Below are 16,690 nucleotides of genomic sequence, written 5' to 3'. Positions count from 1 at the left end.
TCTCTCCCTTTTTTCTTTTGTTTTTGCTGTTTTTTTCTTTTTCTCTATTTTCTCTGTCTCTGACAGCAAAATGTTATTAAAAAGCAAACTCACAACATTATGAATCCCCAGGAAAGTAAAGAGTGGATGATTCAAAGAATATATTGGTTCTTACTTCTAAGAAAAGTACGTTTTAATCCAGAAAGAGGAACAATTCTCTGGATTTTTTTTTCCTTCCTGGTTTTGTTACAGCTGTGGCCACACCTACGCTATCAGCACCCTTTAAAGTAAAACTGCTACCAAAGTCCTGGACTGTGAAGAAGGATTTTGGTTTATCTGGATAACTGCAGGGTTATTGTTGGTTTTTTTGTACAAAGAAGGTGGTTCACTTCTTACTGGGCTAAATTGCCATGGTAACATATGGAGCAGGTATGCCTATTAACAAATCAATTCTCCAAAAAATAATGTCATCACTTCTGGAAGATCCCTGGGGAATCTGCAGGGAGAGTAGGCGGGTCTAAACTCTTTGTTTTAAAGTCTTTTTTTTAAACAATTAAATGTATGAACCTAAAACAGGACATTTACACTTTCAGACCTCATGTCAAATTTGTATGTAGGCTGCCTATGTTTGAAATCTGTTTTTCTCTATTTTTATATTTAATCTTTTCTCTCAAAACCCAGTTAGCTATCATTAACTGTTTTATAAGATGACCTTCTAGGTCATCTTATAACATCATATATAACACTACAAGAGCTTTGGGATCAAGAAAATCAATTAGCTGCCAAGGATGTCACACTCAATTCTGAGAACTAAACATGTATTTAATTATATTTCCCTCCCTCTTTCTTTTAACGATATTCTGGAGCTTGAAGCAAGTTGTAGAAAACATCCAAAAATAGTTGCTATGCTGTTCTTCAGCACATTTTGCTGCATCTTCTTTTACCAGGTTGTCAAATATTTTTTGATTACAGAGTGACTTTGATGCATCAGTGGCAGGAGTGACACAAACAGATAATACTCAGCCAAAGGTTCAGAATACGCCGATTTAGGGAAATTTGCTTTCTTAATACTTTGTTTTTGTTTTTCTTTTTGTTACCAAGTTACTACAGGAAGGAAACTATGACTGAGCTAAGCCAAAGATAGCTTGTGAGGGAAGAAATAAATTACATAACAAGTTTTGACCAAGTCTTCTCTAGAATGCTGCTTATGTTGCAACAAGTTCAGGAGAATTTCCAATTTAAGTTAATATTATATTATGTTATTTTTTAAAATTAATTGCAATGTATGCTCATAATAAATTTTGTTAAACTCCTTTTAAAAGGATATAAGTATTAACCCCAAGAGGGATAGAAAGAGTTGAGTGTAGAAGGTTTCAGAAAGACACAGTTTCAGACAGGACAGGCTGCTTGGCCTTGGGTGTATAATAACAGGATGTTCTAATCAACAAGAAGTAGAGACGTCATTGTGTCAGTTAAAACTGAAATCAGCATGAAAATAAAACATTCCTGGTAACAACTGTAAGGTAGGAGGAGCTTTCTGACACAGGGCAAGATCCCAGACTGGTGGTCAAAGACCAGATAAATCAGGGAGCGCTGAGGCTAAACCACAGTATTTCCCCATCAATAGCCAATCACAATTATTTTCCTGTTTTCATGTGTCTAATATATACTTTAATGAATTATGAATTGTACTTTGCTTCTGCATGTGCAGACTGCCTGACTTCTGCAGAGAAGTCCACTGCTACGCAAGTCGAATCTTTAACTGCCCAACAATAAAATATAACTAACAGATAGATTGTCTCCTGAAATTCTCTCAGTAAAAAAGAACTCCACACAGGTAACCACGGGAGGAGTACTGAAGGGCATGAGCACATCTGTAAATAACACGTTTTGGATTATTCTTGCACCATGGATCAAGAGAACACCTTATGGGAGTCGGGAGTTTTGCCTTAAAGGAAACTGCACAGTTTGGAACACTTTTTGCTTTGCACTGTAAATAAATTCACTGTTGCTAACCATGAAAGGCCTATGTTAGTGTCCTGTTCTTAATTAAACATGACAGATGAGGCTTTGTGTTTTATGTCATTATTTATTTTATTTTATGTCATTATTTATCCTTGCATCTTTGTAATGAGTAACTTCAGAGTTTCTCCTTTAAATCTGAATGAAGCCAGAGATATGAGGAAGCGAGTCAGTGTGTATGAATTCATCAAACTGAAGAGTATAAATGTGCTAATGGTCCAAGAAAAACACAGACTGTTTAATTGAGACAGACTGGAGGGAATGGGAGGGAGAAAGGATTTTGAGTCATTTAAACACAGCCAGTGGTGGAGTGGCGCTCCTTTTTTCAAAAAACTTCCTACCAGAGTCCTGTGAATTTCAGGAGGTGGAAAGGGCAGAATAATGGTGGTGAAGGCAAAGTATGGTGTGTTTAAAAATGTATTTGTGGATGTGTATGCTTTACATACAGGATGAGAAAGGGTTCTTTTTTTTCTTTTTTTGAAGATGCTTGTAGCTCATGGAGAGGGAAATCAAGAAAGACAAGGAGCTGGGGGAGCCTCTAACCTTAAAGGAAGTTCAAACTGCTTTACAAAGTATGCAAGGAGGAGTATACAGCTCGTGGAAACTGTAAGTATACAGTGAAGGAGTACAAATACCTGGGTGTTCACCTCAATAATAAACTGGACTGGTCCACGAAGACAAATGCAGTCTACAAAAAAGGGTCTAAGTTGCTCTGTCCTGGACTGTCCGCTGAAGTCCATAGAGCAGGTTGGGGTGGAGAAGATGTTGTCTAAGCTAACATCCATCATGGACAACACCTCCCACCCCCTGCATGAGACAGTAAGAGCTCTGAGCAGCTCGTTCAGCAGTGGACTTTTACACCCACAGTGTAGGAAGGAGCGCTACCGCAAGTCAATCTTACCAGCAGCTGTCAGACTATAACACAGTGCAACATTTTTTTGGTTATCTTACTCATCAGCTTGTTTGTTCACTGTACATTTGACCAGAATTATTCACATCACATCACATCCTGTTTATGACAGTTAAAATAAATAACATTCATATAAGAAATCAAATTGTCTCGCATATATTGTGTTAAATAGGCCTATACTACTTTACTTTAATGTCAGTCATAAGGGTGATACTTTAATAGACATATATTTTATGAGGTGGTACTCATTGTAAAAAAAGTTTGAGAACCACTGTTCTAGTCTATAATTTGATTGGCAAGCTTCAGCCTTCTGTGCATCATACAATCCTTTCTCAATTATTATTATTTATTTATTTTGTGTCTACAAGTTTTAGCCCACACCTAGACAACAATCACACATTCGCACATTCACATGCGTGCTTGTAGCTCAAATTGCACACCTGTACTGATTATACTATGATTTGGAAAATAGTAAACAGTAAACTGTTTTACCTCAGGCACACAGCTATGAAATGATTTCTCTGCCTATTTGGATGAGCTTCCATCTCTGCTAACATGTTCAAACTGCCCCACTGACATCCTGAAATATGTCTGAAACTCCAGATCAAACCCTGGTGCTGTCTTCTCGTGAGAATTAGATGAACATAGAATCTCAGTTTCATTCTTTTCTTATTTAGTAACATCAGGACTAGCTCATCATCTCCTCATGTCAACTTCATTTTTTTCACAATCCGTTTTTGAGGTCAAGTTTTCCGCAAAAACGGAGCGCGTATGTACGTTACACGGTGATTTCAGATGCATAAAATTCTGAACATCGTGTCAGTTTTATGCAGTGCCTTCAGTGTTTAGTGCTCTTTAGACATAAATTAAATTTTTTTACTTTTATCAAAATCTTATGGACTTTGGAAAGAGTACAGCAAAAATGTAGACCTAATGTAGAGGGGGGAAGTGATGAGGCACGAAAATGAAATGTGAAGGATTTATTAGACAAAAATCTCTGAAAGGGAGAAAAGCAAAATACAGGGTGGGCCATTTATATGGATACACCGTAATAACATGGGAATGGTTGGTGATATTAAAGTCCTGTTTGTGGCACATTAGTATATGTGAGGGGGCAAACTCCTCAAGATGGGTGGTGACCATGGTGGCCATTTAGAAGTCGGCCATCTTGGATACAACTTTTGTTTTTTCAATAGGAAGAGGGCCATGTGACACATCAAACTTATAGGTAATGTCACAAGAAAAACAATGGTGTGCTTGGTTTCAACGTAACTTTATTCTTATGTAGTCTCTGGTGTGCTATTCACTGTTATCTCCTGAAATGTCTTAAATCAGCTGTCCAACACTCCATCTGATGTTTTATGGCTGTTCTCAAATCTAAGTGAATGAAGCATCCTAACTACAGTTGTTCCAAAACAGAAACTGGTGAGTGAAGTCAGATGTGCTGTAAAAGTTTGGATTGGCTTAACAGGTCAGAAAAAACTTTGCTTCTTCTGGATTTGGACATGGGTGTATGGAAACACACCCAGTTATAAGTGAGTCTTTTTAGATGTGAAATTGCGCCAAAACAATCAGGAGAAATTGTAATTTCTGACTTCTCAGAGAAGTCCAGTGTGACGACTCAAATTTGGGTATGAAAATGTGAATTCCATTTGTAATTATTCCTTATTTTAAAATATATTTTCAGCTTAAAAAGTTTTTTGACAAATTTCTAAAATATGTTGTCATATTTTTATGACAGGTGGTGTAATACATTGCAAAACATTCCTATTGATGTAATGTAATTATCAACACTTTTTCTTATCTTTAACCACAAAATAATTTATGTGTGCTTTTCAAGTATTTGTATAATATTGGATTTTATAAGTAAAGAGTTGTACTGACTGCATGTGACCACTAGATGAGAGTGTTTGTTTGTTTTTTATATTTACTGAAGCCTTGTTTTGGCTGCATGTCAATAAAATACATTTTGATGACAAAGCTGGAACTAAAACTTTGTTAACATGTTATTGCTGTGCATCAAATCATCAAAAAATCATTCACTATAAATCATTTAATCTTTTAAAATGCCCTAAACATGGCAAAATAAGTTTGTTTCACCTCAAATTGTACTGTAATTTTGGATAAAACACATAATTCCAAAATATCTGTAACACCCTAAGAATCTGTTCTATTTAAAATGCTGTCTCCTATGTCACACAAAATTACTGTCTTGTAGTTTTGGTGCTATCTGTTTTACTTTCATGAGCTGGTGCAAATGATTGAAATTTATTCAGAGGCAGAGAGAATCTATTTGTCCCAGAAATACATGGCATTTTCTAGTGTCTGTAGTTGTAGACTGTGGAATGAAGATAAAACTGAAACTGATGTCTAAAACTGGTTGAATAAAGAACTGCTGTTTATAGTTTTGAACCAACAAAGGCTTGAAATACTAAATGCAAATTTTCAGAGCATACTGCATGAGTGACAATTTGTGAGCTGTCCTTGAAAAGCGGAGCACATCCCACTTCCTCATCCTGATAGGAAGTCAAATAGATGCGGCCAAAGAGGTTATCCTCTTATCAAGGTCAGCATCCATGTATGCCCCCTATGCTGTTATGTAATATGCTGAGCAGTAAACACACTCATTGTGCCAGTATGTAATGCCTAACCTTCTTTATTAGTCACATTGACAGGTGGGAATAAAAGACAAATACATAACCTGTGCCATTTTCAGCATAGCTAAAAGGCCAACAGAGTCCCAAACCACAAAGACACTGCCACCATTGATTAGCTGTTTCAAATCAAAGATACATGAATATGAAGCTAATTACAGAATATAACACCAGCCAGAAATCTAAGCTGCAAAGGATGATCTGTCATTTGTCACAGCTCAGCTTGTAGACTGAAACAAAAGAGAGGAATCAGACAAGGTGACAACTTAAAATTACAAACCATAATTAAAGACAACTTGTTTGTCAACAGGTCAGTAGTGTACAGTAAAGCATATATATATATATATATATTTGTAGAAACAAAAATATCTCCAGAAATCATGCCATAGCTAAGGTGGTCTAAGTCAAAAAGCTGGTAGCAATGTCAGGACATGGAGCAATGGAGGGGGGAGACTGAGGAGAGGAAGCTTTTATAGCAAAGTTCACTGGGCCCCAGGGTAGCGCAAGAAGAACAAAGTACAACACAACACAAAATCCCAAACAGAGACCTCTAGTGCCATTGAGTTGTTACAAACAGGTGTCTTTGTCTCTCTTATTCTTCTCTCATCTCTTTGCCTCTATTACATCAAACCTCAACTGCATTTCTATGAAAATAAATAGCTACACCTAGTTTGGTAATAGAAACTGACCTCTTAACTGAATGTAACTTGCTCTGCAACCTTCTAAAAATAGCAGGGCGTTATATTTTAACAACAGGTGATCTGGTGCAAGTAAAGTAGTGTAAAGTTGGAGGTACAGATACTAGCCTGCATATCCTGACCTTTTCTATAAGTTTGGGCAGCAGGAATCTCCATATAGACATTTACTGTACTACAGTGTTTTTACTTATAGTCAAGATGTAATATAAATAACCTGCTAGTCTTTTTTTTTCTTTTGATTTCCACTTAAAACATATCAGCTAAATAAATGGATGCAAATAAATAAATGCTTTGAAAGTTTTGAAATATAAAAGGTCATTCACTTCTTGTTCTGTATCACCCTAAACGTCAACTGCACCTCTACCAAGATGAACAACAAAGTCATGCCCATTCCTGATAATCAGAATCAGAATCAATCAGAAAGGGTTTTATTGCCAAATGTTGGGCAGGTTTACAACATTAGGAAATTGCTGCGGTGCTTCAGTGCAAACATACTGTCATAAATTACGCTTAAATAGACATGAAAATAAAAATAAGAATAAGAATTAAAAGTGCTAAGTAGATAGATATATACATGATATATACATGAGTGCAGGTGGTGATCAGTGCCAAACATGGAATGATGCAGTGAACACAGCGTAGGGTCATGTGTTAGTGGTGGGAACAGTCATACGTTTATTGTTCATGTGTGCAAGAGGGGAAGAAACTGTTCTTATGGCGAGAGGTTCTGGTGCGAATGGACCGGAGCCTCCTGCCTGAGGGGAGCAGGTCAAACAGACTGTGTCCAGGGTGAGAAGGGTCAGCTGAGATCCGAGCTGCACGCCCCAGTGTCCTGGAGGTGTACAGGTCACGCAGAGATGGGAGTCTGCAGCCAATCACCTTCTCAGCAGAGCGCACAACACGCTGCAGTCTCTGTTTGTCCCTGATAGTGGCTCCAGCGTACCACACGGTGATGGAGGAGGTGAGGATGGACTCGATGATTGCAGTGTAGAATTGCATCATCGTCCGTGTTGGCAGGTTGAATTTCTTCAGCTGCCTCAGGAAGTACATCCTCTGCTGGGCTTTCTTAATGACGGAGGTGATGGTGGGCTCCCACTTCAGGTCCTGGGTGATGGTGGTACCCAGGAAGCGGAATGAGTCCACAGAGGTGATGGGGGTGTCAGTCAGGATGATGGGGGGGAGTGGAGCTGTGTGCTTCCTGAAGTCCACAATAATCTCCACTGTCTTCTGGGCATTCAGCACCAGGTTGTTGTGGCTGCACCAGGACACCAGACGTTCAACCTCCCTCCTGTAGGCAGACTCATCCCCGTCCGAGATGAGTCCAATAACGGTGGTGTCATCTGCAAACTTGATTAGCTTGACAGACTGGTGGGTGGAGGTGCAGCAGTTGGTGTACAGCAACTGTCTTCCTAACTGACTGTTTGACTTGCTCTGCAACCTTCTAAAAATACAACAGAATTATTCTATAGAATGCCTAGCAGAGGGTTCAGTTTAACCAGTCACGGGAGTAAAATGGAACAGTGTTCACAGGTGCACAGGTACTCTGACTTCCTTACAGAGTCCACAGACATGCATGTGCTAGGTTAATTAACAATCATAAATTTTCAGTAGGTGTTGAAGGTGAGCATGGACATTCTGTCTGTCTCACTGTGTAAGGCTGGCAGGCTGGCAGAGTGTACCCTGCCTATTGTTCTGTGACAGCCAGGAAAGACTTGAGCATCCCCCAGCCCTGAATTGGATAAGTGATGGATGGATGGATGGATGGATGGATGGATGGATGGATGGATGGATGGATGGATGGATTGATGGATGGATGGATGGATGGATGGATGGATGGATGATCATAGGGTTCTGATCAGTGTGAAAATTCTTCTCTAGTAACCAGTGCTAGGTATACAGATGTGAATTTCAGAATTCATCTGTCATTCAGCTTTTTATTTTCACAAATTGTCAGATAGTTTTTATACCAGTTTTGTAAGGAAAATATTCAGTAGTCTATTTGTCACAACACAATCATTTCTTCACCATTTGTTTTAAATAATTAAGAAGTGAAAGAAAATAACTGAGCAGGAGGATATTTTAGAACGAAATAAAGTCAGGTTTCTACAGCATTTTTCTTCAGGAGCCGACACTCTAATCTGAGCTACTTAAACAAGCGCTTCATGACAGTCCACTTAAATAAAGTTAAACAGATACAATCTGTTTCTCTTCTGCTGTGAATGCAACAACTGTCTCACTGACACAGCAAAAAGCCCATTGTTAGCTTGACCTCCAGTTAAGCCATTTAGCTGACACTCTTAACCAATGTTAGTTGCAGTGAGAGGAAGGACTGGGTGGAATTTTATTTCTTAGATTACCAGAATTCCAAGCCACAAACCTGAAAGTAAAAATCAGAAAGAAATCCAGATAAAACGTCAGAAGTAAACAAAGCAAAGAATGTTTTCTCAGACGAGGATTATGTGTTCTCGATCAACCTCGACCTGTCTTGACAAGTCCGCATAAGGCCTGGAATATTCTACATATCTGGAAAATTACACAACAGCACCATAAACAGAAAGCTCCTTGTTACTTTTTTCTTCTTTTCTTATATGACTTACCAGATTAACAAGCACAATGACCCAGTGAATGAAGCAGTGATAATGTTGTTGTTATTGTTATATAATAATGTATAATCACACCTTAAGAATATCCACACATATTCTGTCATTTATATCACTTCGGAAAACATCAAATGCCCTTGGCCCACATGCGTCTCTGTTTGGATGATGTTAAACTAGATTGTAACTTACTGATAAAGGTTTTGGGTAGATAGGCAAATTCTACAACAATTCGATAAAGAGACGTTTTACATGGATAATGATGCCTCTGGATACAAATTCCACATTTCTTTACAAATTTCCCTACTGAAGGCGGATTTTTCTGTCTGGCACAAGTCATATATCATAGTGACAGTAAGCTAATAGCCATACAATCACACGGAGGTCAGTGAGCCTAGGTTGTGACCTAGGTTACAGTGAGAGGACACTGTAGTCTGCTTCTTCCTCTTTATAAGGGTTTGACATATCCTGTTATTCAGACAAATCACCAGCTCCCAAAGAGAGACAAAACATGCTGATACGACTGGATATCCTTCAGCGCCCACAGGACAAAGGGATGTCTTTCAGCCAGGAAAGTTGGACTGCGGTCCTGAAGGGAGTGGTGAGAGTACGTCTGAATAAAGATGTGTGTCACTGTACAAAACCTGCACCTTGACCTTCAGTGTTACTGATAAAGTACATGAGGACATCCGGTCCACTATTTGGGAGCTATGACAGAACCGTCAACAGCTTTGATTGGCTAGATTCACTCTAAATTTATAGTCAGAGTAAAATTAACGCTTTGACTTATTTATCAATATCAGAGTTTGAGACATGCTTGGTTGGCATTGTTTAATATTGATAAAACCATGTAATGGTTTGACTGGAAATGTTTTTGCTTAATAATAAAATAATGATGTTGTGCCAGTAATGTATATGTGATAATACCCAAATAACTGTGTATCTGTCCCTTTGTATGCTTTTGTACAGTTATGGTTATATAACCACTTGACAGCTCCATTCACTTGTGTTTTTAAGTCAATTAATGTGCTCAAAATGACAATACATACTAAACATGGATATACATGATTGCTAGTATTATTAGCAGTGCTGATTTTTAAAATCTATTTTTAGATTTTGATTTTCTATAGTTATTACAAGAGTATTGTTATCAAAAACTACTCTGACTACAATAACTGAGGAATGAAAATCTTATACTTTTGAAGAAATGTTTAAGCACTTCTACCTTTCCTACCTTATTATTTTATTTTTAATATTTGAAATGTTTGTCCAGTGTCAAAATGGCATATTCACAGGCTCACTTGAGACTGCAGACATTATCTATTTAACTATGTATGTATATGTGTTCCAAATCTAAATGTTGGACTGTAAAATAAGGGTTGAAAATGTAAACATATTGAGTGAAAAACACATATTTTCAAGTATGGTTCTTTTATTGGTTTGTACAGTGAATCGGTTGATTTTCTATACTAAGCTGGAGCCATCTTTCCTTTGAATACAAACATACATGTTTGACTTTGAAAGTCCTTCAGAATGACTCAAACATACAAGAGGACAGAGGGATGCTTTTATCTAAAGTGCCTTTTACCATCATGAATACATCTCATTTATTATGAGTGAAGGTTATGTGATATAAAATGTATCATGAGTGGAAGGTCATCAGCTTATTAAAGCCTTCATGATAAACAGATGTATTATTTCAGTCTCGATATATGCGTCTCCATCACATAAACTCAATGAGAAGGTTCTTGGGAAAGTGATTTGAGTTCTTTTTCTTCTTTCTTTCCTTTTTCTGATCAGTTGATTTTGTCCTTCTGAGCTTCTTCATCAGCCTTAACCCTTGAGGCAAGTAAACACATTGAGTATAATGAAACCTGTATAATACCACCTCAGGCCACTGTCTTTTAAATCTTTCAGTGAATTCTTCTCTGTCAAATACTAGGAATGACAACAAAGATGTGAAGTGTGATGCCAGCACATGAAAAGAATGTCTGTCTCTGTAACAAACCTTGTTTACTTTTACAGCTCTGAAATTCTTTGATATGACTTTTGTGGTCACTTGTATGCAGAAGGTTGTCGTGTTTCTTGGTGTTTTTAGTTTGAGGTTTAACTTGCAGTGTTCACCAAGGCTGTCAAATTAGCATTTAATTATGCCACTATGCTCAGCTAAATGGAGTTAGCTTAATGCTGAAAAAGTAGTATTTATTAATTTATGTCATTTGAGTTTATACATTTATACACTACCAAATTCCTTGGATCTTTCTTTTCAGCATCCTCGTGTTTTGAACCTTGGGTTGTGTCCACTCCAGTCATTCTGACACTTGAGTATTTTGTCAACGTTTTCTGTTGTCGCTTTCTTTTTTATCTCAGTCATACTAATACAGTACTTGTGTGCACGACTGCAGTACCCCAAAACATTAGCACATATGCTGCTGCTACGCTTTTCATTCTATGCTCTGTGCTTTGTGGACATCTACTTAATGTGATGTGGCTCTGATTTTATTCCATCCACATGAGTTGTTTAGTGCAGCACTCTTCTTGTGTTATCTGTCAAAAAATGTATGGAATGAGTTCTACTGGCTTTTTTTATATCATACCTCAAATTTCTATTGAGTAAAAGTTATTGTACAATAATTTTCTTTATAAATGTATCACCCAGCTTTGCCACCTTGGTCAGCAGATGCCAAGCCTCCTATCTGCCACCACACCAGTGTCCCATAATGAGTCCATGACGATGCCAGCCCAACTGCCACCGTGCTTCTGCTAAGTCTTCAGAGAACTGGCCACTTGCCATGCTCTTCCACCACCAGGTGCTGGAAAAGCCTCCAGTGGGGTTACATGCCCTTCATTAAGCCCTACCAAGCCCCAATTTCAGCCACCATTTCACCACCATAGCTGGCCACCTGTTCTGCCTCTCCATCATTAGCCACCACCTCAGCACCTTGGCCATTTGAGAAGCTCCGCCTTCACAGCCATCCTCCTACTAAGCCTCCAGAGAGATTTCACCTTCACTGGGCTTTTCTGTGGCCGTCAGAATTGTTCCACCTTATCCACCGGGCCACCTAAGTGTTGCCTTCTTTGTCATTGCTCTTCTGTTCTATCCCCAGTGCTCGCAACCTTTTTTTAACCCCAGATCGGTCTCCCTGTCCTACTCCAGCAAATCCTACAATTTCTAACATCAGCTGTGCATGTCTGTAGACCAATTTAGTCAACATGATTACATCATACCTGTGCAAGATATAGTTATGAAACCTTATTGTATTGGCAAATTAAATGAAGGCCAAGTCTGATGATATTGATGTAGTTGCCAGTGTGAGTCCATTGGACCTACTCTAGTTTTCTTTCAGACATCATTTTACTGGGAAATTAGGCTTTTTTTTCCTCACAAAAACTGTAACCGATGAACTCACAGTTGTGCAACAGGAACAAGTCTGAGCATGGGGTTGACAAGCCAGAGAGACAGTAAGCTTTCACATCCACAAGCCAACAGACATGTTTCTGTCAAACTGAAAATTTTTCTGTGCATATACAGTATGAAGACATTACATGAAAAGGTCAAGGCCACTCAACAAGACAGCCAAAGAGGGGATGTTTACAAATTGGGAAACAGCTTTCATGCGTCAGCTGGACAGTAAAGTTTCTGCTTTTAATCTAATTGGGACAAAATGCTGTTTGTGTACACAGTAGGGACAAAGTTTTTCAATGTCACTACACATTATTCAATTCAATATTTAGTCTGTTTGGCATATCAGTTATGACATTAAAGTCTTTGATATTTTTCCACAGAACTATATTTTACATTTTTAAACCCAGACTTATAATTAAGTCTATGTCTATAATCATATTACATGATGTTTCTTAGTATTTTATTTTTTAACTAAATGAAATGACTTTTATATGGAACTTTTTGTGGCCAGTGGTGTGGATTAAGGAGAGTTACAACAGAATTGCTTGTATCATGAAGAAATGTCAGTTAGTGAGGTTAATAATAACAAATTTCCAAGAATAGAAAATATTGAGGGATTCATCTTTATGCCAATAACCCGGAAATGTGTGTCATACACAAACAAGAGACACACAAGATGCCCTTTCAGTGCAAAGGGCAGCGCCTGTCACACAGGGAAGGCAATGTGGATCATGCTGTTTTACAGTGAGATAGCATTATATATTAAGGTAGCACATTTTGGAATTTAGATAAAAACACAATCACATAACAATATCGTACTATATAACTGAATGAAAAAACTCTGTGACCTCTGTGAATAAAGCAGTAACATTTTTATAGCAATAGCTTTCAATCCTTTTTCCACATGAGGTTCTCTTAAACTAATGTTAAAATATATAAGTAAGAAAAATAGATAATAACACAACTGACCTTAATAAGAACATTATTGATCCTGTGATCCAAGCTGTGGCTCCCGCTATAGCTATTGTGTTGGCTAATGGCTGTAACATTAACTAGTGCTGTAAAAGGCTGGCTATACTTGGAGCAGGTATAGCAATCACTCAGCAAAAAAAACAAACATTAAAACCACTGACAGGTTCAGATGAATGACACTGTTTATTTCATTGCATTAGATTATGGAATGCTTTGCTGAATAACCTTGAATCCTGGCATTATGCTGGTTTGACTTTTCCATCTAAAGCAGGTGTGGACCATTAACTTTCCCAAGTGGGCACAGCTTATTGTTGCCACAATAGTTCCAGTTTCTCATGCTGCTCCTTGGGAAAATTAATCATCCACTGCTGATCTAAACAATGCTGAAATCCAGGTACATCACTCTATGACAAAGGCACTCTCCAGTGGCAGCAGCCTCCTCCAGCAGGATATCAAGCATCTGTGGGATCCTCTGGAACAAGCCAAAGACCTGCCATACTGCCACAACATTGAGATACCAGGCACCACAGGACAACACAAATGTGTAAACCAAGGCAGACCTACGCACAAGGACTGTGGTTTTAAATTCATGCATACTGCATGTTTTATATATGTGCTTATTTGCCTATGGAAAAGTCAGGGTCCAAGTGAACTACTGATTCATCCTCCACTAACATGATGATTTTAAGGATCCAACAAAGTCCAACAGTACATCATTTTCTCAACTGTTATCCAGTTCAAAGTTGCAAGGGGCTAGAGCCAATCCCAACAAATATAGGGCAATATCCTAAAGGTATACAGGTACTGTATTTTTATGTACTACTCTATAAGTGCCACACTTTTACACCCATTTTCTTAATGGGCTTCTCCTTTTGCCAGGCAAACATGGTAAATAAGAATGCAGTCTTAGTAATTTAGTGCAAGGATTGTAGGTATGCAACCTATGCTAATATGATTGGCTAAAGTCCTCCAAAAAGCCAGCACTGCATAGCCGGCACATAGGTAGAATGCTTTGATGGAAAGGGAGTGATAGCAGAGCTCACAACTATTAGAAAGAAGCACGGACGAGGGATTCAGTGGACAGTTTTCATTATATTTAACACTGTATACTTTCACCACCAAGCATTTTTGGTTTTTCTGACTTCATTGTTTTTCTATGGCAAGGGCTAAGCTACTGTGTCCGTGTGTGGTTTGCCAGCCGCACAATAGCAGAGAGAAAAGCTCTCCAGAGGGTCATCACCACTGTCCATAACGTAACTGAATGGCCTCTCCTCTCCCTGGAAGATCTTTACATTTCCTGCTGCCTTAAAAAAAAGCCTTGCAAGTCCAGGGTAGGATGGATTCTAAAAGATCCATCCTACCCTGGACACTCTCTGTTTGAACTGTTGCCCTTAGGCACACGTTTCAGGTTTTCAGGTTTTAAAAATATCTTTCACCCAAAAGATGCTTTTTTTTGTTAAAAGAATGAACTGTGCTAGTATGCCCATAGAATGTTAAATGTCTCTAATGTGTGGTATACATACATGCATGTACACTGTTTAAGACATTTAAGCCTTTATCAGGCCTTTTCACTTTGCATCCAATTTTGATTTAATGATGATTTTGATGTGTAATGACAATAAAGATATTATTATTATTGTTGTTGTTACTATTTTACCTTTACCTGGATAAATAATGGCCACACTAACTAACTGAACCACTTGGTGGTACAAACTAGTTACATGAACGTACGGCTAGGCCCATATTAAGCTTCAGTTGTTATCTCCTTAACACAGCACATGTTTTGAAGTCATAGCAAGTGTTTCTTCGCATTTTCTTATTTTCTAACATGTTTGTATATGGGAATATAGAAAGAGCATTTAATTTAACTGAGATTTGCTTTTTGTTTTAAATAAATATATATTCATAAGCGTTCTGAGCGTTTAAAAGCCATCACGTTTCACCGCTGTATGGCCCCTCCCATACTCGGAGGGGGCGTTCCCGTTTGTGTCAGCTCTCGGGTCAGTCAGCAGCGGTCTCCGTGTGCAGGCACTGCTGAACGGGGAAAGACGCTACTGCTCGGCCGGGCTGATACCACCCGAGATGTTCCTCCTCGAAAAGCCGAGCTTTTAAAACCGATTTTTTTAAGTCAGCGGTTTGAAGTAAGGGCGGCGAGTCCAGCTCTTGGTGACCGGCTGCGAGAGACAGATGAGTCTGCGGTGTCTCCGCTTGTAGTGAGCGCTGTCTTTGTTTGGCTGTGGTGTCTCTTCTTCAGCTCCGATATGGACCATTTAGAGAAGGAGCACAGGTCCGACGACGAGGCTGATTATGAAGACGAGGAGGTGGACCCCAGAATCCAGGTGATTAACCTTTACTTTTAAAGCATTAAGCGTGTTTTATTAATCGGTTAGGGTTCGTTGTTTTCCAGACAGCAGTATGTCTGTCTCCAAACCGCTGTAGCAGCTAACAGCGAAGTCCTAGCATGATTCAGCCCCTGGATTTTCTTAGTAATTTAATTTTTTTTGTAAATACAAGGTAACACTGTTAGTATTGTCTTCTGTGTTGGTTGTGTGCAGATTGTTGTAGCTCCACTAATACTGGATGAAAGTATTATGTTCAAAAAGCTAGTCCAGTTAATTTACTGGCAAGTCAAAATTTAAATGGTAGAAGCCAGTAATATGAGTAAAAATGTACTTTGGTATTTTAATATCAGGCTTTAAAAGTCATTTAATAAGTTGTTTTCCTAGTCTAGGAAAAAGTAAACCTAAAAAAAATGTAATGAATAATGATTAAATAAATGTTTGCTTGGTCAGTCCAAGCTTTCTAAAAAATGCAATTTACCAAAGAACCCAGAGATGTCTGGTAATAACTACATGACACTCCTGTTTGAATCGATGAATAGTAGTATTTGGGTTTATTTGTCGAAGATCATTTCACAGGATAACATGCAAACACCAGCACGAAAAAGTTATTCATGTTGCCTCCTGTAGGGGCTATAGTTAGCATTTTCTTTACAGTGGTTTTTCTTTGGGTCCTGCGAGGAATACAGATTTCTTAATTTGTATCTCCAAATACTCAAATTTCTGGAATCAGAATTTGAATTTGAGGAAGATATTTGATATCAGTGGACCATTGACAGTTTAACATACTGCACTCTTTTCTGCACCTTTTATGAGGGAAAATATATTTAGTGTAATGTACAATTCACAGTTCCAGTGGTTTTATTATTATTATTTTTTAAAGCACATTAACATTTTAAAAGCCATAGTTTACATTCCCTTCTTCCCCATGTTCACATAATTCTTTCCAGATGTTGCTAGTTTTTCTCTCCCATAGTTTTAGGTGTTGTGTTACATTATTATCTCCTCCTCCTTTTTGCTTCATCACTTTGTCCTCATCTCTCTTCCAGGGGGAGCTGGAGAAACTCAACCAGTCCACTGTCGACATCAACAGATGTGAGACGGAGCTTGAGG

At 38.3% G+C, this 16,690-nt stretch overlaps 1 protein-coding gene across 1 annotated transcript in view; it reads left to right on the top strand.

Moving 5' to 3' along the window:
- Positions 1 to 15,211: 15,211 nt before the first annotated feature.
- The window catches only part of sh3bp5b (SH3-domain binding protein 5b (BTK-associated)), a 28,895-nt gene continuing 27,416 nt past the window's right edge, over positions 15,212 to 16,690 (top strand). The window contains exons 1-2 of the mRNA XM_085472083.1: positions 15,212 to 15,577; positions 16,627 to 16,689. Coding sequence (XP_085328209.1) covers positions 15,500 to 15,577; positions 16,627 to 16,689 — 141 coding nt within the window. The 5' untranslated portion in view covers positions 15,212 to 15,499. The remainder of the gene's footprint in view (positions 15,578 to 16,626; position 16,690) is intronic.

The sequence above is a fragment of the Copadichromis virginalis genome, linkage group LG11 (assembly GCF_057382275.1).
Source record: "Copadichromis virginalis isolate Kocher_CV1m ecotype Utaka linkage group LG11, C_Virginalis_male_GT1.1, whole genome shotgun sequence".
Classification (NCBI taxonomy): Eukaryota; Metazoa; Chordata; class Actinopteri; order Cichliformes; family Cichlidae; genus Copadichromis; species Copadichromis virginalis.
This window is presented reverse-complemented; position numbering and strand designations above follow the sequence as displayed.